Source organism: Symphalangus syndactylus, chromosome 20, assembly GCF_028878055.3.
Source record: "Symphalangus syndactylus isolate Jambi chromosome 20, NHGRI_mSymSyn1-v2.1_pri, whole genome shotgun sequence".
NCBI lineage: Eukaryota > Metazoa > Chordata > Mammalia > Primates > Hylobatidae > Symphalangus > Symphalangus syndactylus.
Genome location: NC_072442.2, coordinates 43,740,919 through 43,768,755, shown reverse-complemented (window position 1 = coordinate 43,768,755; position 27,837 = coordinate 43,740,919). Strand labels below are relative to the sequence as shown.

The following is a 27,837-nucleotide window of genomic DNA, read 5'->3' as shown; positions in this document are numbered from 1 at the left end:
AAGAAAAATGATAAATTCAAAAAAAAAAAAAAAGACAATGCCCCCAGCACCCCCATCATTCAGGAATTTCCAAGGGTTTTAGGAGCTTTGTGTTAGGAACTGGGGGCAGAGACCAAATATATATTTCTTCTTATGTTACACTACCCCAGATAGGAAAACAGAAATTACTCTAGATATTTCAAACAAAAAGGGGTTGTATATAGGCAATTAGTGCTTATCATTGGAGGGGCTAGAGGTGATGAAGGTTGGGGGGAGGGGGTTGCACAACTGGCTTTCAGGCTACTTTACCACAGCTGATTTCCAGAGGACGGAAGAAGTCAGGAAACTTGGGAAACCGCTGCTGAGGTCCTTGCAGCCCCACGGTCCCCAGGCTGGTGACTGGTGGGGGAGTATGGAGTCCAGCTGACCACCAGAGCCTGCACGCCTGCTGCTACGGGGGAGGAAAGGATGACTTCTACCTCCTTTCCACATTCCAAAATCCATGTGACTACATTTTATTGGCAGCACCCCGCTGGCAAGGGAGCCTTGATGTGTGCTTCCTGGGCTTCTGGCACCTGCACAGAAAGGGGTGAAATGAGTGCCATGAGCAGCTACCACTCTGCAGCACAACTCCACATCCAGGCATGGTGGGGAGCCCCACTTACACTCAGAGGTGTCCTGGCACCCTACCCACTTTTCGTAGGTGTTTGGGTGTCCGAGGCTTTGCAAAAGAAGAAGGCACGGAGTCTACGGTGGAGTCACATGGTGGAGACCTAGCTAAGTCAGAGGCCTGGAGAGGTGTCATTCTAGCTGGGCAGCAGGTGACACACAATCATGCCCTGAGTTGATTGGAGAAACACTTGGGATTGACCCAGAGTTTGTTCTGGAATGTTTTCACTGGAATGAAAGCTGAGCGGTCCGCAGGCCATATAGTATTGGAGAAAACATAGCCCTCATTGAAAAAGGCTGCCAGAGGAAAGGTGCCCACAGGAAGTTCAGGGGTTTTGTTTGTTTGGGTTTTTTTTCTTTTTCTTTTTCTTTTTTTTCCTTTTGAGATGGAGTTTCACTCTTGTTGCCCAGCCTGGAATGCAATGGCACAATCTCAGCTCACTGCATCCTCTGCCTCTTGCATTCAGGCAATTCTGCCTCGGCCTCCCTAGTAGCTGGAATTACAGGCATGCACCACCATGCCCAGCTAATTTTTGTATTTTTAGTAGAGACAGGGTTTCACCATGTTGGTCAGGCTGGTCTCAAACTCCTGACCTCAGGTGATCCACCCACCCCAGCCTCCCAAAGGGCTGAGATTACAGGTGCGAGCCACTGCGCCTGGCCTATTTTGGGTTTTTGTTTTGTTTTGTTTTGGAGACAGTCTCACTCTATCACCCAGGCTGGAGTCCAGTAGCATGATCTTGGTTCACTGCTACCTCTGCCTCCTGGGTTCAAATGTTTCTCCTGCCTCAGCCTCCCAAATAGCTGGGATTACAGGCACCCACCACCACACCTGGCTAATTTTTATATTTTTTTGTAAAAACAGAGTTTCACCATGTTAGCCAGGCTGGTCTTGAACTCCTCATCTCAAGTGATCTGCTCACCTTGACCTCCCAAAGTGCTGGGATTAAAGGCATGAGCCATTGTGCCCCACCAGGAAATTTGGTTTCTGAAAATACACATGTGGATCTCTAGCCTTGAACATCCTTGTACGCTGCTTTAAATGGCTGATCCTCGATGCCTCCCTTCCAACTCACACGCTCGCTCCCCTACATCAATCTCCCAGAAAAAGGGACCTCTTTTATTCTTTATTTTTTATTATTATTATACTTTAAGGTCTAGGGAACATGTGCACAACGTGCAGGTTTGTTACATAGGTATACATGTGCCATGTTGGTGTGCTGCACCCGTTAACTCGTCATTTACATTAAGTATATCTCCTAATGCTCTCCCTCCCCCTTCCCCCCACCCCACTGTAGGCCCAGTGTGTGATGTTCCCCACCCTGTGTCCAAGTGTTCTCATTGTTCAGTTCCCACCTACCAGTGAGAACATGTGGTGTTTGGTTTTCTGTCCTTGCGATAGTTTGCTCAGAATGATGGTTTCCAGCTTCATCCACGTCCCTACAAAGGACATGAACTCATCATTTTTTAGGACTGCATAGTATTTTATGGTGTATATGTGCCACATTTTCTCAATCCAGTCTATCATTGATGGATATTTGGGTTGGTTCCAAGTCTTTGCTATTGTGAATAGTGCCGCAATGAACATACGTGTGCATTTGTCTTTATAGCAGCATGATTTATAATCCTTTGGATATATGCCCAGTAATGGGATCGCTGGGTCAAATGGTATTTCTAGTTCTAGATCCTTGAGGAATCACCACACTGTTTTCCACAATGGTTGAACTAGTTTACAGTCCCACTAACAGCATAAAAGCATTCCTATTTCTCCACATCCTCTCCAGCACCTGTTGTTTCCTGACTTTTTAATGATTGACATTGTAACTGGTGTGAGATGGTATCTCATTGTGGTTTTGATTTGCATTTCTCTGATGGCCAGTGATGATGAGCATTTTTTCATGTGTCTGTTGGTTGTATAAATGTCTTCTTTTGAGAAGTGTCTGCTCATATCCTTTGCCCACTTTTTGATGGGGTTGTTTCATTTTTTATTGTAAATTTGTTTAAGTTCTTTGTAGATTCTGGATATTAGCCCTTTGTCAGAAGGGTAGATTGTAAAAATTTTCTCCCATTCTGTAGGTTGCCTGTTCACTCTGATGGTAGTTTCTTTTGCTGTGCAGAAGCTCTTTAGTTTAATTAGATTCCATTTGTCAATTTTGGCTTTTGTTGCCATTGCTTTTGGTGTTTTAGTCATGAAGTCTTTGCCCCTGCCTATGTCCTGAATGGTATTGCCTAGGTTTTCTTCTAGGGTTTTTATGGTTTTAGATCTTATGTTTAAGTCTTTAATCCATCTTGAGTTAATTTTTGTATAAGGTGTAAGGAAGGGGTCCAGTTTCAGTTTTCTGCATATGGCTAGCCAGTTTTCCCAATGCCATTTATTAAATAGGGAATCCTTTCCTCATTGCCTGTTTCAGTCTATCCAATTTCTAGATTTATTTATCATTGTCTTTGTTAGAGACAGGCCTCACTTTGTTGCCCAGGCTGGTTTTGAACTCCTGTCCTCAAGTGATCCTCCCGCCTTGGTCTCCCAAAGTACCGGGATTACAGGCGGGAGCCCCCGCGCCCGGCGAAGCCCGTATTAAGCCCTTTTATGCTCACTCTGCGGTACTGCAGAGAGGGCAGGGAGGAAGCAGAGGTGCCCTGGCATCTTCAGCTGGAGGTGAGCAGGGTGCTGAGGGTGGGAGAGGCCGGGCGCCTGGAGATGGGAGGCAGGACCGCACCTTCACAGGGACACTGCCGCCCTACCCAGGAGGTCAGGGCCTCTCGCCCAGCTCTGGCTCTGAGGTCCTGGAGGGAGGGAGATGCTGTTGCGATTCAGAAGATCAGGGGAGGGCCACCCCCATTCGAGAAGAGTGAAAATCCTGAGCCTGAAGCAGAAGTTGAACCGGTTGGAGCCCAGGCTTTAGAGGGTGGCGTTGGGAAGAGGGTCTGGCGCCGCCCTGTAGACTGTTCGGGCTCACGGGGCTGAAGGCTCCGAAGACCGCGACCTGCGAACCATGGGGAGGTTCCACGCGGATGAAGGCTACAGCCCCCGCCGGAGACCCCACACTAACCCTGGACTTCTCCACCGGCTTACGACATGAGAGCTCAATAAGCTCCTTATTTAACGCACGGTTGTATCAGGTCCCTGTGGGAGCCACTGACCCTATAGCCTAATAAAGGAGTGGGTGCACGCATTGGATTGGTGAGCTACCGCCACAGCAACGCGTCCTAATCAACCATCCCAAATGGCGGCTGAAACAAGGTTCTCGCAGGCCTGTGCTTGAGCTTGAACGCTGGGCCGGCCGCTGGGCTCTGTGGCTCTCTGCAGGCCTGCGGATCGGCCAGGGGCTCCGCTCCTTCTGGGCCGAGGCTGAAGAAGGAGCGGTTGCACCAGAGAAGGCCTTCTGGGTGAAGGTGGAAGTGCACGGGGCCCGCGGAACGGCCTAAGGCGTCTTCAGGCGTGGGTTAGGAACTGGCAAGCTTTCGTTTGTGCTTCATTCCATGGCCAGAGCAAGCCACGTGGGCAAGCCCAAAGTCAGGGGCTGGGAAAGTACCCTCCACCCACAACGAAACCATGGCAAGCGGTGAGTGCATGTAGGGCTGAGGAATTGGGGCCAATAGTCTATCTATCCCGTGAGGAGATCTGTTTTGGGGGTTGCAGATCTTCACTGCCCTCGGCCTGGGCGTCCTGTGCTCCTTTGGCCTCTCTGGGTAGGAAAGTGTCCCTCTTATCTCTGCAAAGGTCAGAGTCCCAGTGCCTGCTTTCAAATATAAAACCAGCTCTTGGGGGTATGACCCCGAACTGTATGAGGGCCGCCCTTTCGGTAATTCTCTCTCCAGGAGTGAGAACCTCCCTTTCTCAATTTTAGGTTAGATGGGTCTGAGTGACATAGAGACAACTATTCTCTTGGTGTTAAACTCATTTTAAACAAAGTAGAAAGTAAGGGATTTAGTAAGGAAATCCTTTCACCTTGGCAAAAGCATAGTCTATCTGGTCACAACTGGCACAGCATGATCCTTGGTGGCTTGGCACAAGCATTCCCTATTCCCCATCAAGCACATAATGTCCCTCAGTAATTCCACTGCATTTTTGTGCAGCTGCTGTGTGCTGGAGCTGTGGGGAACCCCTCGGGAATCTCTTGTCTGCTTTTTAGGAGCCCCTATCTCCAGGTCTTCTCTTACTTCCCAAGCCACCCCACTTCTTTGAAAGGTCTGCAGGCTTGTCTACCTCTTCTCAGCTTGCTCTGCATGCCTTGGGGAAGCTGCATAAGGCATGGATCATGAAGGAGCAGGGCGGAGGAGAGGGAAATGCATGTTTCCACAAATGGACCATGAGCCCACCAGGCAGGTTCCAGATGGGGAAAAAAAAAACCCTTACATTATCATGTGACTTGCACAAGAAAAAAGGTATCTGCAAAGGGTCAAGGGACCAGAGACGAGAACTTCAGAGGTATTCTGGAGGAGGCGACTTTTGATGTGAGCTTTCTAGGTGAGTAAAGGGCATTGTAGATGAAGGGACTGGCTGGTAAGTGGCCAGCAGATAGAAATACAGGCTGAGCTCAGGAGAGGATGCACCCAGAGGTGGGGAGGAAGGTAGGAAGTAAAAAAGGAGGCTGGGCGTGGTGGCTCACGCCTGTAATCCTAGCACTTTGAGTGTCCGAGGCAGGCAGATCACTTGAGGTCAGGAGTTTGAGACCAGCCTGGCCAACATGGTGAAACCCCATCTCTACTAAAACTACAAAAATTAGCTGGGTGTGGTGGTGTGTGACTGTAGTCCCAGCTACTCAGGAGGCTAAGGTATGATAATTGCTTGAAGCCGGGAGGCAGAGCTTGCAGTGAGTGAAGATCATGCCACTGCACTCCAGCCTGGGTGACAGAGTGAGATCCTGTCTCAAAAAAAAAAAAGGAAGTGAAAAAGGAAAGGGAGAAGGCCAGAATGGAAGGGGAGCTGAAGACAGACTGAGCAAGGCAGAGTTACAACCAGCGCAGGAAGGGCTCAAAACATTTGCAAGGACAGTTCACATCCCACTGGTATGTCAGCTTAGATTTAAAGCGCTACCCAGAGTTATTCAAAGCGAGACAGGAGAACTGCAGGCATCAGAATGCCCTGGGGACAGGTCCAAAATGCAGAATCCTAAGCCCCACACTAACCCTAAGGAGTCACTCTACGATGAGGTCCAAGAATTTGGGCTTGATCCCACTTCTCCTGTCCCCTGCCCTCACCACTGAGGACCTAAAGCATAATAAAAGGGGAGAACCTCTGCCCTAAATAATCCCTTTTGGCAGTTACTTTCTGTTTTCAAACTTCAAATCTGTCCTCCAGGACTAACCTAGGAGATGAGGGGTAAGGGAATTAACATTTATGGAAAATGGAGGAACCCACATAGGCACCTGTGTTAACCTAATATTCCTTACCAAGCAGTGGGTGCTGCCATTATCTCCATTGTATGGATGAGAAAACAGGCTTAAAAAGAGGTTAATTGACCAGGCGTGGTGACTCACGCCTGTAATCCCAGCACTTTGGGAGGCCGAGGCGGGTGGACCACGAGGTCAGGGGATCGAGACCATCCTGGCTAACACAGTGAAACCCCATCTCTACTAAAAATACAAAGAAAAAAAAAATTAGCCAGGCATGCTGGTGGGCGCCTGTAGTCCAAGCTACTCAGGAGGCTGAGGCAGGAGAATGGCGTGAACCCGGGAGGCGGAGCTTGCAGTGAGCCGAGATCACGCCACTACATTCCAGCCTGGGTGACAGAGCGAGACTCCATATCAAAAAAAAAAGAATTAACTGGGCATGGTGGCCCACGTCTGTAGTCTCAGCTACTCGGGAGGCTGAAGCAGGAGAATTGCTTGAACCCGGGAGGCAGAGGTTGCAGTGAGCCAAGATCATGCCACTGCACTCCAGCCTGGTGACAGAGCGAGACTTCGTCTCTAAAAAAAGAAAAAAAAAAAAAAAAAAAGAAGTTAAGTAACTTGTGGGGGCGGCCACAGCCACAGAACTAGTAAGTGCTAGAAGTAGGATTCTCACCTAGTTCTTTCTGATTCTAGTTGGAGAGGCAGCTTTGTTCAGTGGGTTTTAGAGCCAGGGCTGCTTAGGTTTGAATCTCACCTCTACCCCATATTATTTGCTGGGACTTCCTTAAAACAGTGTGGGGCTCAGGGCAACCTAATGAGTATGGGGCTAAGACAGCTGCCACCGAGTCAGCATTTTTCACAGGCCCCTCGAGGTAGCACTGAAGACAGAAATTTCTAAATCGAATTTTATCGATGTTCAGGAAAGAGAAGTAAGTCACAACGCCCCTTGGCCTTCAGCCCCAAGCAGAGAGCCCAGAGTGTGTGACCTCAGGCAAGTACCAAAACCTCTCTGAGCCTCAGTTCCTCATCTGTAAATTGGGACAAATGTCAGTTGATGTGAGGATTAAATATGATATCCTGGCTGGGCACAATGGCTCACGCCTGTAATCCCATAACTTTGGGAGGCTGAGGCCGCTGGATTGCTTGAGGCCAGGAGTTCGAAACCAGCCTGGCCAACATGGTGAAACCCCATTTCTACCAAAGATACAAAAATTAGCCAGGCATGGTGGTGCATGCCTGTAGTCCCAGCTACTTGGGAGGCTGAGGCACAAGAATGGCTTCAACCCAGGAGGCAGAGGTTGCAGTGAGCTGAGATTGCGCCAATGCACTGCAGCCTGGATGACAGAGTGAGACTCTGTCCCAAAACAAAAAGCAAAGCAAAGCAAAGAAAGGAGAAAAGGAAAAGGAAAAGGAAAAGCTGATATCCTTTTTTCTTTTTTTTTTTTGAGACGGAGTCTCGCTCTGTCGCCCAGGCTGAAGTGCAATGGTACGATCTCGGCTCACTGCAAGCTCCGCCTCCTGGGTTCACGCCATTCTCCTGCCTCAGCCTCCCGAGTAGCTGGGACTACAGGTGCCCGCCGCCACTCTTGGCTAATTTTTTGCATTTTTAGTAGAGAGGGGGGTTTCACCGTGATAGCCAGGGTGGTCTCGATCTCCTGACCTCGTGATCCACCCGCCTCGGCCTCCCAAAATGCTGGGATTACAGGTGTGAGCCACTGAGCCCAACCGAAAAAGCTGGTATCCTTAATGCAGGTTCTGGCCTGTAGTAAGTGCTCAAAGATGAACAGCTGTTACTAGTCTAGTTCTGGCTAATTTTCACCCTGACAATTGGGCAGGTCCTTGCCTTCCATTGCTCTTCTGAGCACTTGAATGAGAGCCTTTCTTGTCTGAACCCCAGATATACCCTTACTTGGCATCTGATTGAAATCATAAAACTAGCGTTAATGCACCCTCCTCTCTGGACACTGGAATCACTGGTGTGCTCTTCAGTTCTGTTGTAGGAGGCTGTTTCTTTCCACTCTCTTTTAAAAAATGGATTAAAAAGTGTTATTATAGGCCGGGCGCGGTGGCTCACGCTTGTAATCCCAGCACTTTGGGAGGCCGAGGCGGGCGGATCACGAGGTCAGGAGATCGAGACCACGGTGAAACCCCGTCTCTACTAAAAATACAAAAAAGTTAGCCGGGCGTAGTGGAGGGTGCCTGTAGTCCCAGCTACTCAGAGGGGCTGAGGCAGGAGAATGGCGTGAACCCGGGAGGCGGAGCTTGCTGTGAGCCGAGATCGCACCACTGCACTCCAGCCTGGGCGACAGAGTGAGACTCCGTCTCAAAAAAAAAAAAAAAAAAAAAAAAAGTGTTGTTATACACAGGGTTTACAATTCAATAAAATGAAGCGAAATAGGGAAGAAACATAATGAACCACAGCAGTTTTTTGTCCCTACTTTTCCCACCCTTCTGGGGAGCTGGATTTCAATGGAATCTTCTGGTACTTCTCCCCACATCTCTTGCATGTCTCATTGTTTAACTTTTATTATTATTATTATTATTTTGAGACACAGTCTCGCTCTGTCACACAGGCTGGAGTGCAGTGGTGCCATCTCGGCTCACTGCAACCTCTGCCTCCTGGGTTCAAGCAATTCTCCGGCCTCAAGTGATCCTCCCGCCTTGGCCTCCCAAAGTGCTGGGATTACAGGTGTGGGCCATGGCACCTGGCCTATTTTGTTTTCTTACCATACTGTTACTTGGCTGGAGCACCCACTTACCAATGGCCTGCCCCTCCCAGTGAATACTCTATTACTCTCGGCTAATTAGTTAATGAGGTCTTAGTGGGCCTGGGCTACTATTCAAATTATTGGGTCTGAGCCCTTAGGGTCCCGGCCCTGTAGCTGGCTAAGGGAAGGGCAACTTTGGGGCTTTGGGCTGTCTAGAAGGGTGGGCCTGAGGGCCTCAGGCCACTGGAATTGTGGATTGGGATTGGATCCCAGGGTTTTGGAGTCAGAGAAGCTGAACTTGGCCTGCTGAGCTGCACAAGGGTAGTCTTGACAGAGCCTGACCTCAAGACCAGGCCTGTTTCTGGGAGTGACCCTAGATGCAGAGTCACTGCAGCACACAACTGCCTTTTCCTGTCACCCTCTGGCCAGAATGTGGAACTGGTCTCCGGAGGAGGGCCCTGAGAATCCCTGGGTAGCTGGGAGCAGACTGTGGTGAAGGGTGAGGCAGTCAGATGGGCCTGTAGTCAGGACTGAGGGCTCTTCTGGCCATCTGCAGCACCTGGCCTGTTACTGGGTCTGCAGGAACCATCCTCCACACACGCGTGCTTCTTCCTGAGGGGTCTTACTTAGGGAGGTTGGCTCTGGGTCCTGACTCCCTGTGTCCTGTTTGCCCTCTGCTATCCCCAGAGGCCAGAGATCCAATCAGAGCACCTTCCACCATTTAGGGCCAGCCTGCCTGTCTGCTTTCCAAACCTCATGCTGCACCAGCGCTGTCCAGGAAACCTTTCCTGCCACACTGGCCTTAATGTTCCCCTGCACCCCCTGTTCCCGGCCCCCAGCAAAAGGGTCTTCTCAGACCACCCCTGGAATCCTAGCTCTGAGGTGATGGCACTGTTGATGAAAAAGCCAGACTCTGTTAAATATTTGAAGAGGTTTATTCTGAGCCAAATGTGAGGGCCATGACCCATGACGTAGTCCTGGGAGGTCCTGAGAACATGTGCCCAAGGTGATTGGGTTACAGCTTTTTATCCAAGTTACAGGCAGAAGTTACAGGCAAAGACATAAATTAATACATGTAAGGTATACATTGGTGGGGGCAGGGTAAGGTGGATTAAATGATTTCCTGATTGGCAATTGGTTGGAAGAGTTAAACTTTGCCTGAAGAGTTGAAGTCGGCAGAAAAAAATGCTTGGGGTTAAGATAAGGATAGGAACAGCTCCGGTCTCCAGCTCCCAGCCCCAGCGACACAGAAGACGTGATTTCTGCATTTCTGCTTGAGGTATCGGTTTCATCTCACTAGGGAGTGCCTAACAGTGGGCGCAGGACAGTCGGTGAAGCGCACTGTGCGCGAGCCGAAGCAGGGCGAGGCATTGCCTCACTCGGGAAGCGCAAGGGGTCAGGGAGTTCCCTTTCCTAGTCAAAGAAAAGGGAAACAGACGGCACCTGGAATATCGGGTCAGTCCCATCCTAATACTGCGCTTTTCCAACGGGCCTGGAAAACGGCACACTAGGAGATTGTGTCCCGCACCTGACTCGGAGGGTCCTAAGCCCACGGAGTCTCGCTGATTGCTAGCACAGCAGTCTGAGATCAAGCTGCAAGGCGGCAGCGAGGCTGGGGGAGGGGCGCCCGCCATTGCCCAGGCTTGCTTAGGTAAACAAAGCAGCCAGGAAGCTGGAACTGGGTGGAGCCCACCACAGCTCAAGGAGGCCTGCCTGACTCTGTAGGCTCCACCTCTGGGGGCAGGACACAGACAAACAAAAACCCAGCAAGAACCTCCACAGACTTAAATGTCCCTGTCTGACTGACAGCTTTGAAGAGAGTAGTGGTTCTCCCAGCGCGCAGCTGGAGATCTGAGAACGGACAGACTGCCTCCTAAAGTGGGTCCCTCACCCCTGAGCAGCCTAACTGGGAGGCACCCCCCCAGTAGGGACAGACTGACACCTCATTCAACTGGGTACTCCTCTGAGACAAAACTTTCAGAGGAACTATCAGACAGCTGAATTTGTGGTCTCACGAAAATCCGCTGTTCTGCAGCCACCGCTGCTGACACCCAGCCAAACAGGGTCTGGAGTGGACCTCTAGTAAACTCCAACAGACCTGCAGCTGAGGGTCCTATCTGGTAGAATGTTGTGGGATGGGGGGAGGGGGGAGGGACAGCATTAGGAGATACACCTAATGCTAAATGACGAGTTAATGGGTGCAGGAAATCAACATGGCACATGGATACATATGTAACAAACCTGCACAATGTGCACATGTACCCTAAAACCCTAAAGTATGATAAAAAAAAAAAAAAAGATAAGGTGGGTTGCGGAAGCCAAGGTTCATGTTATGTAGATGAAGCCTTCAGTTAACAGGCTCCAGAGAGAATAGATGGTCTCTTATCAGACCCTAAAAGGTATCAGACTCTTAGTTAAATCTCTCCTAGATCAGGAAAAGGCCTAGAAAGGGAAGAGAATCGCTGCAGGATATAAATTTTCCCCACAAGAGATGGCTTTGCAGGGCCATTCCAAAATATGTCAAAGAAATACACTTGGGGGTAAAATACTTTGATTTCCTTTAGGGCCTGTTATCTCTCATGTGATGTTAAACCAGAGTCAGGCTGGAGTTGGTATCTTAATGGCTGAGAATCTGTTCTGTCAGTCTTAGGATTCTGTTTTTGTTTTGTTTTTTTTGAGATGGAGTCTCACTCTGTCGGCCAGGCTGGAGTACAGTGGCGCTATCTCGGCTCACTGCAAGCTCTGCCTCCTGGGTTCACGCCATTCTCCTGGCTCAGCCTCCCGAGTAGCTGGGACTACAGGCACCTGCCACTATGCCCGGCTAATTTTTTAAATTTATTTTTATTTTTTAATTTTTTTTTAGACGGAGTCTCGCTCTGTCGCCCAGGCTAGAGTGCAGTGGCGCGATCTCAGCTCACTGCAAGCTCTGCCTCCTGGGTTCACGCCATTCTCCTGGCTCAGCCTCCCGAGTAGCTGGGACTACAGGCACCTGCCACTATGCCCGGCTAATTTTTTTAATTTATTTTTATTTTTAAATTTTTTTTAGATGGAGTCTCGCTCTGTCGCCCAGGCTAGAGTGCAGTGGCGCGATCTCAGCTCACTGCAAGCTCTGCCTCCTGGGTTCACGCCATTCTCCTGCCTCAGCCTCACGACTAGCTGGGACTACAGGCGCCCACCACCATGCCCGGCCAATTTTTTTTTTGTATTTTTAGTAGAGACAGGGTTTCACCATGTTAGCCAGGATAGTCTCGATCTCCTGACCTCATGATCTGCCCATCTCGGCCTCCCAAAGTGCTGGGATTACAGGCGTGAGCCACCGTGCCTGGCCAATTTTTTGTATTTTTTAGTAGAGACCGGGTTTCACCGTGTTAGCCAGGGTGGTCTCGATCTCCTGACTTTGTGATCCACCCGCCTTGGCCTCCCAAAGTGCTGGGATTACAGGCGTGAGCCACAGCGCCTGGCCCAGGATTCTGCTTTAATGTTAATGCTGGTCAGTTGTGTCCAAGCTCCAAAAGGGAGAGGCTAGGATGAGGCATGGCCCACGCCCCACTTGCTGTCATCGCCTGAACTCAGTTTTTAGGTTTTTTCGAAATCCATTTGACCAAGAGGTGCCCATTCAGGCAGTTGGGGGGCTTAGAATTTTATTTTTGGTTTACAGCACTCACTCAGGAATCGGGTTTTCCTGGGGCTGGGGTTGGCTTCCTTCTGGAAGAAGGGGTGGTGGAGTCAGGCCACTTATCAGCCCTGGGACTTCAGGAACTTCCTTGACCTGGGTCAGCTGCCATTTCCTTATCTGTCAGGTGGAGATAATAAAACAGCACTCCTAGGGTGCTTAGGAGGACTATAAATTAGGCAATATATGTAAAGAGAATCGAGCCCATTTAACTTTTCTTGGTTTTGTTAACTTCTTTGTGCGGTGATTGTTTGAGAGCTGAGACAGCCATCACCTTTCCCTGCGTTCCCCTGATGCTCAGCCAGGTGTTCGCTAGAGATTTGTTTACATGTGAATGTGCCTGCCTAGCCCAGGTCTGTCCAAGTTGCTGGGGTGGGACCAAGCCAGCCAGCAGCCCCCTCTGGCTCAGGCTGTAAGTCGCCACCCCACCCGACCCCACCCACTCCCAGGAAGAAGCCGGCAGCCTTGAGGGATTTAACCACTCATTGACTTGATTTAGGCAATGGCATTCTTGATCTGTAGGTTTAGGTGGCCACATCCACTGGGATGACAGATACCAAGTACAACATATCAGGTACAGGTATATATCAGGCCCTGTGACAGGCGTTTACACATTCTCCAACTGAGAGGTCTGTGCATGCCTACCTGGTTAGTGGCAAATTGCGATGAGACCTTGTGGTCGTCCCGATTAGACAAGTCCCTGTCTGTGCTGCTCAAGCCAGACCCTCAAAGCCCGAATGAGAAGCAGAAGTGCAGCAAGGGAGCCCTTTCCTTTTGAAGCCGTTCCAGTTGTACTTTTTACTGATGAGCTGGCAGACATTGGACTGGGACAGGAGGGGTGGGGGCAGGGTGTTGCAGGTCCTGCCACCTTCAGCTGCAGCCTCCCCCTCGAACTCACAGCTCCATATCTGAATCAGCCTGTCGTTCCCTGCCAACAGGTTTTGATCCTACAGGGCCCTGGCTTTCTGGGCAGCATTTGATGTGAAGTGCCCTTACCACCCACTCCTTGGGGTGGACCCACCCCCGGCACCCAGGACTCCTTGCCTCCCAAGTACTGAGCCCCCTGGACTTTCCTTCCTGGTTTTATTCCTTCAAATCCATTCTCAGTTTTTATTTTTGTGTTCTTCAAAGGCCTTTTGGCTGCGGTACGAGTAAGAGAGGCTGACCTCCTACTGCTTGCTGGGAATGGACTCTGGCTGGTGAGGAGTTGCCTGCTCATTCATCTGGCTGCCATCTGTCTCGAGGTGTCATGTGATTCTCTGAGGGAGCAGCTGCGTGAGTGGAGATGCTCTCAGTGGTGGAGAATGGACTGGACCCCCAGGCTGCCACACCGGTAGGTGGGCAAGGGAGGATCAAGGGTGGGGAAGGGCTGCAGGAGACAGTCATTTCATCGGCTTGGCTCACTTCGAAATGAATGGGCACTGTCCTGCAAGAGAGGCCAGGCTGAGAAAAAGTTACAACACAAGCAGGCTCCAGGGAGACCCTGTCCTTTTTTTTTTTTTTTTGAGAAAGAGTCACGCTGTGTCGCCTAGGCTGGAGTGCAGTGGCGTGATCTCGGCTCACTGCAAGCTGCACCTCCTGGGTTCACGCCATTCTCCTGCCCCAGCCTCCCAAGTAGCTGGGACTACAGGCGCCCGCCACCACACTCGGCTAATTTTTTGTATTTTTAGTAAAGACAGGGTTTCACCGTGTTAGCCAGGATGGTCTCAATCTCCTAACCTCGTGATCCACCCGCCTCAGCCTCCTAAAGTGCTGGGATTACAGGCATGAGCCACCACATCTGGCCTTACGTATACTTCAAACAAAAGTGAGATAAATAATATTTAAAGATATAGGTCAAATTTCATTGATAGATTCTCCAATATTATTTTGACATACTATATTTGAATTTTTGGATACTTCTTAAAATATATGCTATTGTTTCTATCTAAGTGGTACCTAGAAGTTTCTGTTATACAGGTATTTATTCCTTTTTTTTTTTTTTTTTGAGACGGAGTCTCGCTCTGTCGCCCAGGCTGAAGTGCACTGGCATGATCTCGGCTCACTGCAAGCTACGCCTCCCAGGTTCATGCCATTCTCCTGCCTCAGCCTCCCGAGTAGCTGGGACTACAGGCGCCCGCCACCACGCCAAGCTAATTTTTTGTATTTTTAGTACAGACGGGGTTTCACCGTGTTTGCCAGGATGGTCTCAATCTGCTGACCTCGTGATCCGCCCACCTCAGCCTCCCAAAGTTCTGGGATTACAGGCGTGAGCCACCGCACTCATCCTATTCTTTTTTTTTGTTTTTGAGATGGAGTTTCATTCTTGTTGCCCAGGCTGGAGTGCAATGGCGCAATCTCAGTTCACCACAACCTCCACCTCCCGGGTTAAAGCGATTCTCCTGCCTCAGCCTCCCAAGCAGCTGGGACTACAGGTATGTGATTTTTTGTATTTTTAGTAGAGATGGGGTTTCTCCATGTTGGTCAGGCTGGTCTCGAACTCCCAACCACAGGTGATCCACCCGCCTCAGCCTCATAAAAGTGCTGGGATTACAAGCGTGAGCCACCGTGCCTGGCCAATAAAGGTATTTATTACAGCAGAATTTAACTTTGAGAAACTTTGTTGGTACTCCTGCTTCTATCCACTGTTTCTGGGACTGCTGCCCTTGGAGAAAGCAGACAACCCAGCTACCCATAGGGGTCTCTGCTAAGGAGCTCTGTCAAATTACAGGAAGATTCCTTACTGCAGAATCCAGGTACCACAAATGGCTGCTATTCCACTGTGGAATGCAGCTGTAATTCTGCCCCTGAGAAGATGGAGAAATGAGTATGGTGGCTTCTTTGCTCCTGATGCTCTAATTAGAACAGTCAGGTAGCATACCTAGAGTCTAAAGACACAAGATCAGAATTTCTAACTAAGATCACTCTCCCTTCAGTCTCAGTGAAGAAGAGGACATCTAACTAGTCAAGTCTGGAAGTCACAATTCAGGTGCCACCCTGCTAGGTGAGGGAAATGCAAGGACACTCACTCTGCAAGGAGGGTTGTGGTCTGGGGCAGCATCCAAGGTAAGGGATCGGATTATTGTCTCACACACAAATTGGGTCCCACTCAGGTCTTCTTCTGCTTCCTCCACAGAAGCAATGTTCTCAGCCTTCCTCTTTACTGACACCATAGAATCTGAAAGACACACGAACCTTGTCTGCACTTGGTGTTTAAAGTGCTGAGGAACATTCACCAGTCATTACCCATGCTAAAACTAAACCAAGGAATAGCCGCTATCTGTGCCACGTGAAGGTGAGGAGACTTCAAAACATGAGATGCTACAGAAAGAAAGCGCATTTACATGCTAAAGTAGGGTCAGTAGGGGATAGCCGTAAAATAGGGTATGATATGGAAAGGGAGGATGAAAATACTTTACAAATGTTTAATCCCTTACCAAGACGTGCTTTAAATCCTGCCCCTTCATTCTCTTCCTCTATCTGCCCCAAGCCTGGCTTCTCTATTAAAGGACTGTCATGTGGCAGAGGAGACATGCAGGGAGTCATATCCGGAGAATGATGACAGGAGAACCATCAATCAAGAGAAAGCATCATATCATCAACAGTCAGTGTCCAGAAGTAGCAGTTCGTGGGCTTCTTGCCTCCTGCAGGGCTAAAATAAACCAAGATATGCTTTGAGGTCTGTTACAAAAAACTTCTCCACACCAAAATGCATGCAAAATATCTCAGATCTATCAGTGCAGGAAGAATTACAGTTACTTAGCTTGGAAAGCTGTGGCCAAGACACAAAACCATGAACATAAAGGAACAAAAGGACACAAATGTCCAGAGAAAAAAAGAGAAGACGATTCCTTTATGGTGGAAAAACCTTGCAAGAACTTGTATTATTGCTTTTTTTTTTTTTTTTTTGAGATGGAGTCTCGCTCTGTTGCCCAGGCTAGAGTGCAGTGGCACAATCTCAGCTCACTGCAACCTCCGCCTCCCAGGTTCAAGCAATTCTCTGCCTCAGCCTCCTGTGTAGCTGGGATTACAGGCACCTGCTACCATGCCCAGCTAATTTTTGTATTTTTAGTAAAGATGGGGTTTCACCATCTTGGCCAGGCTGGTCTTGAACTTCTGAGCTTGTGATCCACCCCCTGCGGCCTCCCAAAGTGCTGGGATTATAGGCGTGAGCAACTGTGCCCGGCCTCTCTTTTTTTTTTTTTTTTTTGAGATGGGGTTTCACTCTGTCGTCCAGGCTGGAGAACAGTGGCGTGATCTTGGCTCAATGCAACCACTGTCTCGTGGGCTCAAGGGATCCTCCTTCAGTCTCCCCAGTAGATGGGACCACAGGTGCAGGCCACCATGCTCAGCTGATTTTTTTTTTTTTTTTTTTTTTTTTGAGACGGAGTTTTGCTCGTTGCCCACGCTGGAGTGCAATGATGCGATCTCAGCTCACCACAACCTCCACCTTCCAGGTTCAAGCAATTCTCCTGCCTCAGCGTCCCAAGTAGCTAGGATTACAGGCACCTGCCACTATGCCCAGCTAATTTTTGTATTTTTAGTAGAGATGGGGTTTCATGATCTTGGCCAGGCTGGTCTTGAACTTCTGACCTTGTGATTCACCTGCCTCAGCCTCCCAAAGTGCTGGGATTACAGGTGTGAGCCACCGCGCCCAGCCTTTTGTTTTGTTTTGTTTTTTTGAGGTGGAGTTTCACTCTGTCGTCCGGGCTAGAGAGCACTGGCGGAATCTTGGCTCACTGCAACTTCCACCACCTGGCCTCAAGGGATCCTCCTACTTCAGTCTCCCCATTAGCTGGGACCACGGGTGCAGGCCACCACGCCCAGCTAATCCAAAGCGGATCACCTGAGGTCAGGAGTTCGAGACCAGCCTGGCCAACATGGTGAAAACGCCATTTCTACTAAAAATACAAAAATTAGGCCAGGCGTGGTGGCTCACGCCTGTAATTCCAGCACTTTGGGAGGCCAAGGTGGGCGGATCACCTGAGGTCAGGAGTTCGAGACCAGCCTGACATGGAGAAACCCCGTCTCTACTAAAAATACAAAAAAAATTAGCCAGGCGTGGTGGTGCATGTCTGTAATCCCAACGACTCGGGAGGCTGAGGCGGGAGAATTGCTTGAAACTGGGAGGTGGAGGTTGTAGTGAGCCGAGATCGTGCCACTGCACTCCAGCCTGGGCAACAAGAGCAAAACTCCATCTCAAAAAAAAAAAAAAAAAAAAAAAAAAAAAAGCGTTCAATGGGTAACTACATCTGAGGTGATGGATGTGTTAATTAGCTTGATTGTGGTAATCATTTCACAACGTATACATATTTCAAAACATCACATTTTATACCTTAAATACAAATTTTTAAAAATCAGAAACTAAAAACAAAAAAAAGCATTCCATGTCCACAAAGTGGCTGTGATCTCTGCCTTGAACATAAGAATGTATGGGCTACAGAGAACAGTGAGGTAGGCTGCGCACAGTGGCTCATGCCTGTAATCCCAGCACTCTGGGAGGCTGAGACAGGCGGATCACTTGAGGTAAGGAGTTTGAGACCAGCCTGGCCAACATGGCGAAACCCTGTCTCTACTAAAAACTACAGAATAAATTACCTGGGTGTGGTGGTGCACACCTGTAATCCCAGCTACTTGGGAGGCTGAGGCATGAGATTCGCTTGAACCCCAGAGGTGGAGGTTGCAGTGAGCCGAGATTACACCACTGCACTCCAGCCTAAGTGATAGCGTGAGACTGTGTCTCAAAGAAAAAAAAAAAAAGGAGAGAACAGAGTGAGGGAAAGAGGTGAAAAATGTGAACCAGAAAACATAGTTCTAGACCAGGCATGATGGTGCACACCCATAGTCCCAGCTACTTGGGAGGCTGAGGCAGCAGGATTACTTAAGCCCAGGAGTTCAAGCCTGGCCTGGGTAACATAGCAAGACCCGGTCTCTCTAGAAAAAAAAAAAAAAAAAAAAAAAAAGCATCAAGGCACTGTTCTAGAGATGTCTTTTTTTTTTTTTTGAGATGGAGTTTCCCTCTTGTTGCCCAGGCTGGAGTGCAATGGCATGATCTCAGCTCACTGCAATCTCTGCCTCCTAGGTTCAAATGATTCTCCTGCCTTAGCCTCCCAAGTAGCTGGGATTATAGGCATGAGCAACCACACGTGGCTAATTTTTTGTATTTAGTAGAGACAGGGTTTCGCCATGTGGGTCAGGCTGGTCTTGAACTGCTGACCTTGGGTGATCTGCCTGCCTCGGTCTCTGAAAGTGCTGGGATTACAGGCGTGAGCCACCACGCCCGGCCAGGTCATTTTATTTTATTTTATTTTTGAGACGGAGTCTCGCTCTGTCGCCCAGCCTGGAGTGCACTGGTGTGATCTTGGCTCACTGCAAGCTCCGGCTCCCCGGTTCACACCATTCTCCTGCCTCAGCCTCCCGAGTAGCTGGGACTACAGGCACCTGCCACCAAGCCTGGCTAATTTTTTGTATTTTTAATAGAGACGGGGTTTCATCGTGTTAGCCAGGATGGTCTCGACCTCCTGACCTCGTGATCCACCCACCTCGGCCTCCCAAAGTGCTGGAATTACAGGTGTGACCCACCACGCGCAGCCAGTTATTTGTATTTTTAAACACTAGAACAGTAGCACAAAGACCAGCAAAGAGATGGGACTATAACTGAGAAGGACCTTTTTATTATGAATTGCCTTTTGCTGAGTGTCGTCCCCATTCATCAGTCTCCCTATAAATAGGTTTCACTGTGTTTATACTTATTAGCCTCTCCCTGTAACTAATGGCATTCAGGTTTGAGTTTCAGTCAATAAATATTTTAGGCCAGGCGCAGTGGCTCATGCCTATAATCCCAGAACTTTGGGAGGCGAAGGCTGGCAGATTGCTTGAGCCCAAGAGTTCCAGATCAGCTGGGAAACATGGCGAAACCCTGTCTCTACAAAAAATACAAAAAGTTAGCCGGGCATGGTGACGTGTGTCTGTAGTTCCAGCTACTCGGGAGGCTGAGGTGGGAGGATCACTTAAGCCTGGGAGGTGGAGGTTGCAGCAACCCCAGATTGTGCCACTGCATGCCAGCCTGGATGACAGAGCACAACCCTGTTTAAAAAAAAAAAAAAAAAAAAACACCCATAATAATATTTTTAAAATTATTTGAAAATGAGATTAAATAATCATTACCTTAAGCGCTTCTTCATATTCTCCTAAAAGGACAAAAAATATACACCGTCATAGTTCTTCACACACCCCAAAAGATTCTATTATTTTTAAATTATTTTTATTTTGTACACATCCATTCATTCAAGAACCAAAGATTCTATAAGATTAAGTATAGCCAATTATTTTTATTTTGTACACATTCATTCATTCATTCAAGAATCAAAGAATCTGTAAGATTAAGGATAGCCAATCCTAAAGATGGACTGTACAACATGAGGGATATATTATAGTTAAATAATCATATATTATATTCATGATTTTTGCTAAATGAGTAGATTATGGCTGGTTTCTGGGGAGGGCTCAGGGCACCACAGGGCCACTATAATGAGATGATGGGTATGTTAATTTCTTTCACTATACTAACCATTGCCACGTAACATTTTGGTCAACCACATGTATGATGGTGATCCCATAAGATTATAATGCCACATTTTTACTGTACCTACTGTACAAATGCAACACCATGGGAATACTTATATGTGTTGAACTGGGAGGCATATTAATTTCAGAGGACTGGCATGTTAAATATGAGAACTTCCCAATAAAGGTGTCCTTAGGGTCCATTCAAAGGCATCATCCTATATACAAAAAAAATGCTATACAATAAAATCCCCTAGGTAACTAATGTCCATCAGTGCAATGTCAATTTATAGTATACCAAATTCCAAACTCTAAAATTAATACTGCAATAAGGTTTGAGTATAAATAGAAATGCCTCAATGAGCAGATTAAGGCTTTTAAATAAGGCTGAACAGACTCTCTCAGGGACTCACCTTGACTGTTGATGGATACCCATAAAAGAAAAAAACAACAACAGTGAATTATATGTGTCTCATCAATTGAGCATTTCTGTTACTAGGACCAGCCCCATAGGACAGACAAAAACTCAGGCCAAGCGTTCAGCTTTTCCGTATCACCTGCTAGTCATGAATAATACTTAAGAAATTTTATTGCTTATCTACTGTGCCCTCCTTTAGTTCAGATACATTAAAAGGCAGTGCAATATAATGGTTAGGAGCTTGAGTTCTATAGCCAAAGGGTATGGACTGAACCCCTACTTTACTACTTCCAAGTTTTTGTGCGTTTAGGCAAGTTATTTCACCTCTCTATGCCTCCGTTTCCTCATGGGTAAAATAGTGATGATAATAATGTACTGAATAGATGGTATTGTTGCTAGTCTGACACACTGTAACCACTCAATAAAGCTTAGCCATTAGCCCGGGCAACAAAGTGAGATCCCATCCCTCCAAAGAATTAAAAAATTTTGCTAGATGCAAAGGCGTGTCCTAGCTACCCAGAAGGCTGCAGTGGGATGATTCCTTGAACCCAGGAGCAGTGAGCTATGGTCATGCCAATGCACTCCAGCCTGGGCAACAGAGTGAGACCCTGTCTCTTTAAAAAAAAAAAAAAAAGTCTAGCCATTATATTTGTATTATTATAAACTAAGTGGTAGCTTGTGCTATATGTGAACTTAAGGTCACTATATAATTTCAAAAGTTATCTTGGCCAGGTGTAGCTCACGACTGTAATCCCAGCACTTTGGGAGGCTGAGGCAGGCCGATCACTTGAGCCCAGGAGTTTAAGACCAGCTTGGCCAACATGGTGAAATACGGTCTCTACTAAAAATACAAAAATTAGCCAGGCATGGTGGTGTACACCTGTAATCCGAGCTACTCGGGAGGCTGAGACAGAAGAATTGCTTGAACCCAGGAGCTGGAGGTTGCAGTGAGCAGAAATTGCACCAATGCACTCCGGCCTAGGCGATGGAGTGAGGCTCCGTCTCAAAAAAAAAAAAAAAAGAAAAAAAAAGTTATCTCAGGCCAGGCATGGTGTCGCACACCTGTAATCCCAGCATTTTGGGAGGCTGAAGTGGGAGGACTGCTTGGGCCCAGGAGTTCAAGACTGGCCTGAGCAACATAGTGAGACCTGTTTCCATTTTTTTTTTTTTTAAGTGAAAAGTTATCTCGGAGATATTCTTCAGTGTTGCTTCTCCATTTCTCAATTCCATCTGAGATGCTGCAAGTCTTCTTAGAATATTCAATTATCAAATATATTTAAACCACCACACAAATGAGCTAAACACTATTTTGAATTATTAAAGCCCATATCACTGAAGAAATAAGATCCCTATTCTGAACACCTAGCAATAAGTACCATAATATACTTTACCTCTTCATTTTCCTTATCCAGGTATTCAGATCAAATGAAACTTTTACCTACAAAAGAAATACACATTTAAAGGCAGGTTATAATGTACACAGAAGTCAAAGGATGAGTTGGGCATATTTCATTAAATATTAAATATTTTATATGGTCAAAAAAATCCACAAAATCAAAAGACAAACAACAAACAACCATAACAACCCATAACAAAGGGTTAATATCTGCAACACACCCAGAGTATCAGCAAAACTGCTAATGATAAAATTAACCCAGGAAAAAGTATACATAAAATTCACAGAAGAAGAAATCAGAACATCTAACAAATACCTCAGAAGACTTTCAAACTTTCTGGTAGTCAGAACAATGCAGATTGAAAGCAATGAGATATCATCTTATCAGAACAGCAAATTGTGTGTGTGTGTGTGTGTGTGTGTGCGCACAAAAAATGGGAAGACTTGGGTTCCAGACACAGCTCTGGCCCATTACTAGACATAAAACTGTGAGCAGGTCAGTTCACCTTTGAGCTTCAGTTCTTCAATCTGTAAAACAGGCCTAATAGGCCGGGCGCGGTGGCTCACGCCTGTAATCCCAGCACTTTGGGAGGCCAAGGCGGGCAGATCACAAGGTCAGGAGATCGAGACCATCCTGGGTAACATGGTGAAACCCTGTCTCTACAAAAAATACAAAAAATTGGCCGGACGTGGTGGCGGGCACCTGTAGTCCCAGCTACTCAGGAGGCTGAGGCAGGAGAATGGCGTGAACCCGGGAGGCGGAGCTTGCAGTAAGCCGAGATTGCGCCACTGCACTCCAGCCTGAGTGACAGAGACAGACTCCGTCTCAACCAAAAAAAAAAAAAAAAAAATAGGTCTAATATGTCTGCTTTGCCAATCTCAGTGTAACCATAAGGATCAAATTTAAAATGTATATGCAAGTTCTTTCAAAATGTCATTCAAATATAAAAAATATTATAATAAAGGCCAGGCACAGTGGCTCATGTCTGTAATCTCAGGATTTTGGGAAGCAGAGGCAGGCAGATTGCTTGAGTCCAGGAGTTCGAGACCAGCCTAGCCAACATGGTGAAACTTCGTCTCTATTAAAAATACAAAAATTAGTTGTGTGTAGTGGCGCAGGCCTGTATTCCCAGCTACTCAGAAGGCTGAGGCAAGAGAATTGCTTGAACCTGGGAGGCAAGGTTGCAGTGAGCCAAGATCATGCCACTGCACTCCTGCCTGGGTGATAGAGCGAGACTCTGTCTCAAAAATAAAATAAAAAATTGGCCCAGTGTGGTGGCTCATGCCTGTAATCCTAGCACTTTGGGAGGCTGAAGTGGATGAATCGTGAACTTAGGAGTTGAAGACCAGCCTGGGCAACAAAGCCAGACCCCGTCTCCTTAAAAAAATTAAGTTCAACTAAACATTTTTAAAAATAATAAACCAGTCGTTAGAACCATAAACCTGTACTGTTTTTGACAATGTAATGCACTGCCCTGTAAAACACTGCAATTAAGACTGTTATTTTAAGGACCCTGAAGTCTGTGAAGATCAGGCACTTTTTTGAAACCCTAAGACAATTTTCCCCTAATTTTCTCCATTCTTCGTTTCTACCTAGAACCAAGTTCACCACCAAAATACAGTCCTGCTGACATCAAGTATTCATTCATATGAAATGTAATTACTGGGGTCCTTAAAATTTGGGCAAAATCTTTGTCAATTCCCCAGGACCTTAGGCAAAAAATCAGGAAAATGAAGTGACTGACTCAGTCTGCCAAAAGCGGATATTCTGAAATACCACTTTCCAAGTTTAAGAAACACTTCCTGCCAGGTGCGGTGGCTCACGCCTATAATCCCAGCACTTTGGGAGGCCGGCGGGGAGATCACGTGGTCAGGAGATCGAGGCCATCCTGGCTAACACAGTGAAACCCCCGTCTCTACTAAAAACACAAAAATTAGCTGGGCATGATCGCCGGTGCCTGTAGTCCCAGCTACTAGGGAGGCTGAGGCAGGAGAATGATGTGAACCCGGGAGACGGCGCTTGCAGTGCACTAGACGTGATTGTGCCACTGCACTCCAGGCTGGGCGACAGAGCGAGACTCTGTCTCAAAAAAAAGAAAAAAAAAGAAACACACTTCCCTACCCGTGAGGGAAATTAATCTTCGTCTCTTTTTCTCAAATTACACAACTGGAAATTAATTTAGATATTCTGGAGCTCCTCCAGTTGGTAGGCCTACTAAGAGAAAACAGGAAGTGGGAGATTCTAGCTTAGCTTGACCATATCCAGGTCTCCATAAGGAACTCTCTTTGGCTGGCATGTAAAAAAATTCTTTCAGCAAGAGCATTAATCTTGAACGTGTGTAAACACCAAAGCTATGGTTAACCCTATCTGCCCCTTAGGTCTACAGCAAGTATAGTCAGATAGCTGGGTCCTAGGCCTTCAGCTTTCATAACTGGCATTATTGTTAAGTCCATGCCACTGACTCACCTTAGCTTAGCACAAGTTAGCCTTTCCTCCACGTCGATTTTTTTTTCTTTCAGCCTCAACAAAATCCCTTTAATGAAACAGACCTGGCAGCCTGAGCTTTGGTTACGGTCTCCACCAGACGCCTGTACAAGCCAAGTTATCCAAGCTTTAAAATGTGTGACCTGAGGCCGGGAGCAGTGGCTCATGCCTGTAATCCCAGCACTTTGGGAGGCCAAGGCAGGAGGATTGCTTGAGCTCAGGAGTTCAAGACCAGCTGGTCTGGTCTTTGAGAAAGTGAGACTCTGTCTCAAAAAAAAAAAAAAAAGTGTGGCCTGAAAGCTGAGTGTTTGACAAAAAGGAGAAACTGTGCCTTTCCAAAACCAGAGGTCCCTAACCAAGATCTATTTAACAGGGTCTTGAAAAAAGGAGAATGCGATGAGAAGGATGTATGGGTAGTATCATTTTTTTACTTGCAGACTTCATCCTAGTCTTCCAGTTATGGTTTCCTAGCACTCCATGTTCCCAAGACAGTGTCATCACCCCGAGGACTCTCTCTCATTTTCTTTGCCTGGGCCCTCTTTCTACTGAGGAGTCGTGGCCTTCCATCAGTAGAAGCTGGATGTTCTTGTGTCCGAAATTGGTGGGTTCTTGGTCTCACTGACTTCAAGAATGAAGCCGCAGACCCTCGCGGTGAGTGTTACAGTTCTTAAAGATGATGTGTCCGGAGTTTGTTCCTTCTGATGTTCGGACGTGTTCAGGGTTTCCTCTTCTGGTGGATTCCTGGTCTTCTAGCTTCAGGAGTGAAGCCGCAGACCTTCGTGGTGAGTGTTACAGCTCTTAAGGCGGCAGGTCTGGAGTTTGTTCATTCCTCCCGTCTGGAGTTGTTCATTCCTCCTGGTGGGTTCGTGGTGTCGCTGGCTTCAGGAGTGAAGCTGCAGACCTTCGCAGCGGGTGTTACCAGTAGATGAAGGCTGTGCGGACCCAAAGAGTGAGCAGCAGCAAGATTTATTGCAAAGAGCACAAGAACAAAGCTTCTACAGCGTGGAAGGGGACCAGAGCGGGTTGCCGCTGCTGACTTGGGCAGCCTGCCTTTTTTTTTTTTTTTGAGACGGAGTCTCGCTCTGTCAACCGGGCTGGAATGCAGTGGCACAATCTGGGCTCACTGCAAGCTCTGCCTCCCGGGTTCACACGATTCTCCTGCCTCAGCCTCCGGAGTAGCGGGGATTACAGGCGCCCGCCACCACACCCAGCTAATATTTCGTACATTTAGTAGAGTCGGGGTTTCACCATGTTAGCCAGGATGGTCTCAACCTCCTGACCTCGTGATCCACCCCTCTAGGCCTCCCAAGGTGCTGGGATTACAGGCGTGAGCCACCACGCCCAGCTGGGCAGCCTGCTTTTATTCCCTTATCTGACCCCACCCACATCCTGCTGATGGGTCCATTTTACAGAGAGCTGATTGGTCCATTTTGACAGGGTGCTGATGGGTGCATTTACAATCCCTGAGCTAGACACAGATTGCTGATTGGTGCATTTACAATCCTCTAGCTAGACATAAAAGTTCTCCAAGTCCCCACTAGATTTGCTAAACACAGAGCACTGATTGGTACGTTTACAAACCTTTAGCTAGACACAGAGTGCTGATTGGTGCATTTACAAACCTTGAGCTAGACACAGAGTGCTGATTGGTGCGTTTACAAACTTCAGCTAGACACAGAGTGCTGATTGGTGTGTTTACAAACTTGAGCTAGACACAGAGCACTGATTGGTGCATTTACAATCCTTTAGCTAGACATAGAAGTTCTCCAAGTCCCCACCAGATTAGCTAGATACAGAGTGCTGATTGGTGCATATAAAATCCTCGGCTAGACATAAAAGTTCTCCAAGTCCCCACCTGACTCAGGAGCCCAGCTGGCTTCACCTAGTGGATCCTGTGCAGAGCCCTGCCGGGCGCCCGCACTCCTCAGCCCTTGGGCAGTCGATGGGACCGGGCGCTGCGGAGCATGGGGTGGCGCCCGTCGGGGAGGCTCAGGCCGCGCTGGAGCTCACGGGGGTTGGGAGGGGGCTCCGGCATGGCGGGCCGCAGGTCCTGAGCCTTGCTCAGTGCGGGGCGACTGGGGCCCAGCGAGAATTCAAGCGCGGCGCAGGCGTGCCGGCAGTGCTGGGGGACCCGGCGCACCCTCTGCAGCTGCTGGCCCGGGTGCTAGGCCCCTCACTGCCCCGGGCCGGCGGTGCGGGGCCCGCCGAACCCGCGCCCACCTGGAACTCGCGCTGGCCCGCGAGCGCCGCGCGCAGCCCCGGTTCCCGTACGCGCCTCGCCCTCCACACCTCCCCGCAAGCAGAGGGAGCCGGCTCCGGCCTCGGCCAGCCCAGAGAGGGGTCCCCACAGCGCAGTGGCGGGCTGAAGGGCTCCTCCAGCATGGCCAGAATGGACGCCAAGGCCGAGGAGGCGCCAAGCGAGCGAGGGCTGCTAGCACGTTGTCACCTCTCATCCTGAACCACAGACTCTCCAGCTCTCCGGAGCTTTTCGCCCACTCGGTCCCTCAGAACACGAAGGGCTCTCTCATCCTGTCACTAAAACGATTAGCTGTCCCGAGACACGGAAAAAGTCGCCCCTCTTCTTTGCAGGATTCCTCCCTTGAACTTCTCCAAACCCTCTTAGTGTGACGTGACCCCACCTCTAGGTAACCCAGGATGCTTCCTTACCAGCTTCCCGCCCCTCGGGGAGGCGCCAATGCAAGGACCGCTGCCAGCTCTGCCGCTATCTCTGTGGGGTGAATCTAACATGGCGGATAAAGACAGTAACTAGTCCCCTGTTTCTCCGCGTTTTCGCCAAGGTGATTGGCTCTTACCATTGGTCCCTCAAAACGACCACCCCATTGACTGGTGGAGATCACGTCGACGGAGACAGGGCAAAAGCAACCTGAACTCGAAAAATAACAAACATTGGGGCTGAGGGGCGTTACTACAAGTATGCAGGCATGGGCCAGAGCGGACTTCCCCTTCCCCAGGCAAATTCGGCGCTCACTGCGTCCCCGCAGGCCACTGACCTTAGAGGACTACTTGCCTCAGACTCGTGGGGCTGGATGGGAATTGTAGTCTCCCTAAGAGTTGTAGGTATCTTTTTTAGGCCTAGTTTCTGCTTTCAAGATGCGAAAACATAACAACACTCCAATCCATAACTGTTGACATGTACAAGCGCGCAGAGGTCTCCAATGTATCCACTGGATTTCCGTAAGAATTGTGCCCGCTTTGGTGTTGGATGTTCCTCTCCATGAGACTACAGTTTCTAAGAACACTGTGGCGAAGACCTTTCATTCCGCAACGCATGCTGGAAAGTTATTTCCCTCCACCCCACCAACAATCCTTATTCCTTATATTTACCTAAACTGGAGACCTCCATTAGGGCGGAAGGAGTGGGGGATTGGGACCTCTTCTTACGACTGCTTTGGACAATAGGTAGTGATTCTGACCTTCGTACAGCAATTACTGTGACGTAATAAGCCGCAAAAGGAAGCGTAGAGGCCAGAGGGCAGGCACTTTATGGCAAACTCAGGTGGAATTCTTCCTCTTCCGTCTCTTTCCTTTAACGTCATCCGGGGGCAGACTGGGTGGCCAATCCAGAGCCCCGAGAGACGCTTGGCTCTTTCTGTCCCTCCCTTCCTCTGA

The 27,837-nt window shown here is 48.4% G+C and overlaps 1 protein-coding gene across 23 annotated transcripts; it reads right to left on the bottom strand.

Moving 5' to 3' along the window:
* On the bottom strand, window positions 1-27,733 carry LOC129469809 (ADP-ribosylation factor-like protein 17). Of its 23 annotated transcripts, none has more exons than XR_010118198.1 (7): window positions 27,553-27,704; window positions 21,718-21,764; window positions 19,510-19,532; window positions 15,780-15,994; window positions 15,372-15,520; window positions 13,530-13,789; window positions 537-554 (listed from the first exon to the last, which is right to left on the bottom strand). XR_010118198.1 is itself a non-coding variant. In XM_063629153.1 (3 exons), exon 3 carries the CDS (start codon window positions 481-483, stop codon window positions 280-282), a length of 204 nt encoding a protein of 67 aa, XP_063485223.1. In that variant the 5' UTR covers window positions 484-554; window positions 2,009-2,104; window positions 15,372-15,424; the 3' UTR covers window positions 1-279. The 23 variants fall into 23 exon arrangements, 1 of the variants encoding a protein (XP_063485223.1); XR_010118194.1 differs by lacking the exon at window positions 537-554 and adding an exon at window positions 9,607-12,483 and having other exon boundaries at window positions 13,009-13,789; window positions 27,553-27,708; XR_010118196.1 differs by lacking the exon at window positions 537-554 and adding an exon at window positions 9,607-13,187.
* Window positions 27,734-27,837: the final 104 nt, after the last annotated feature.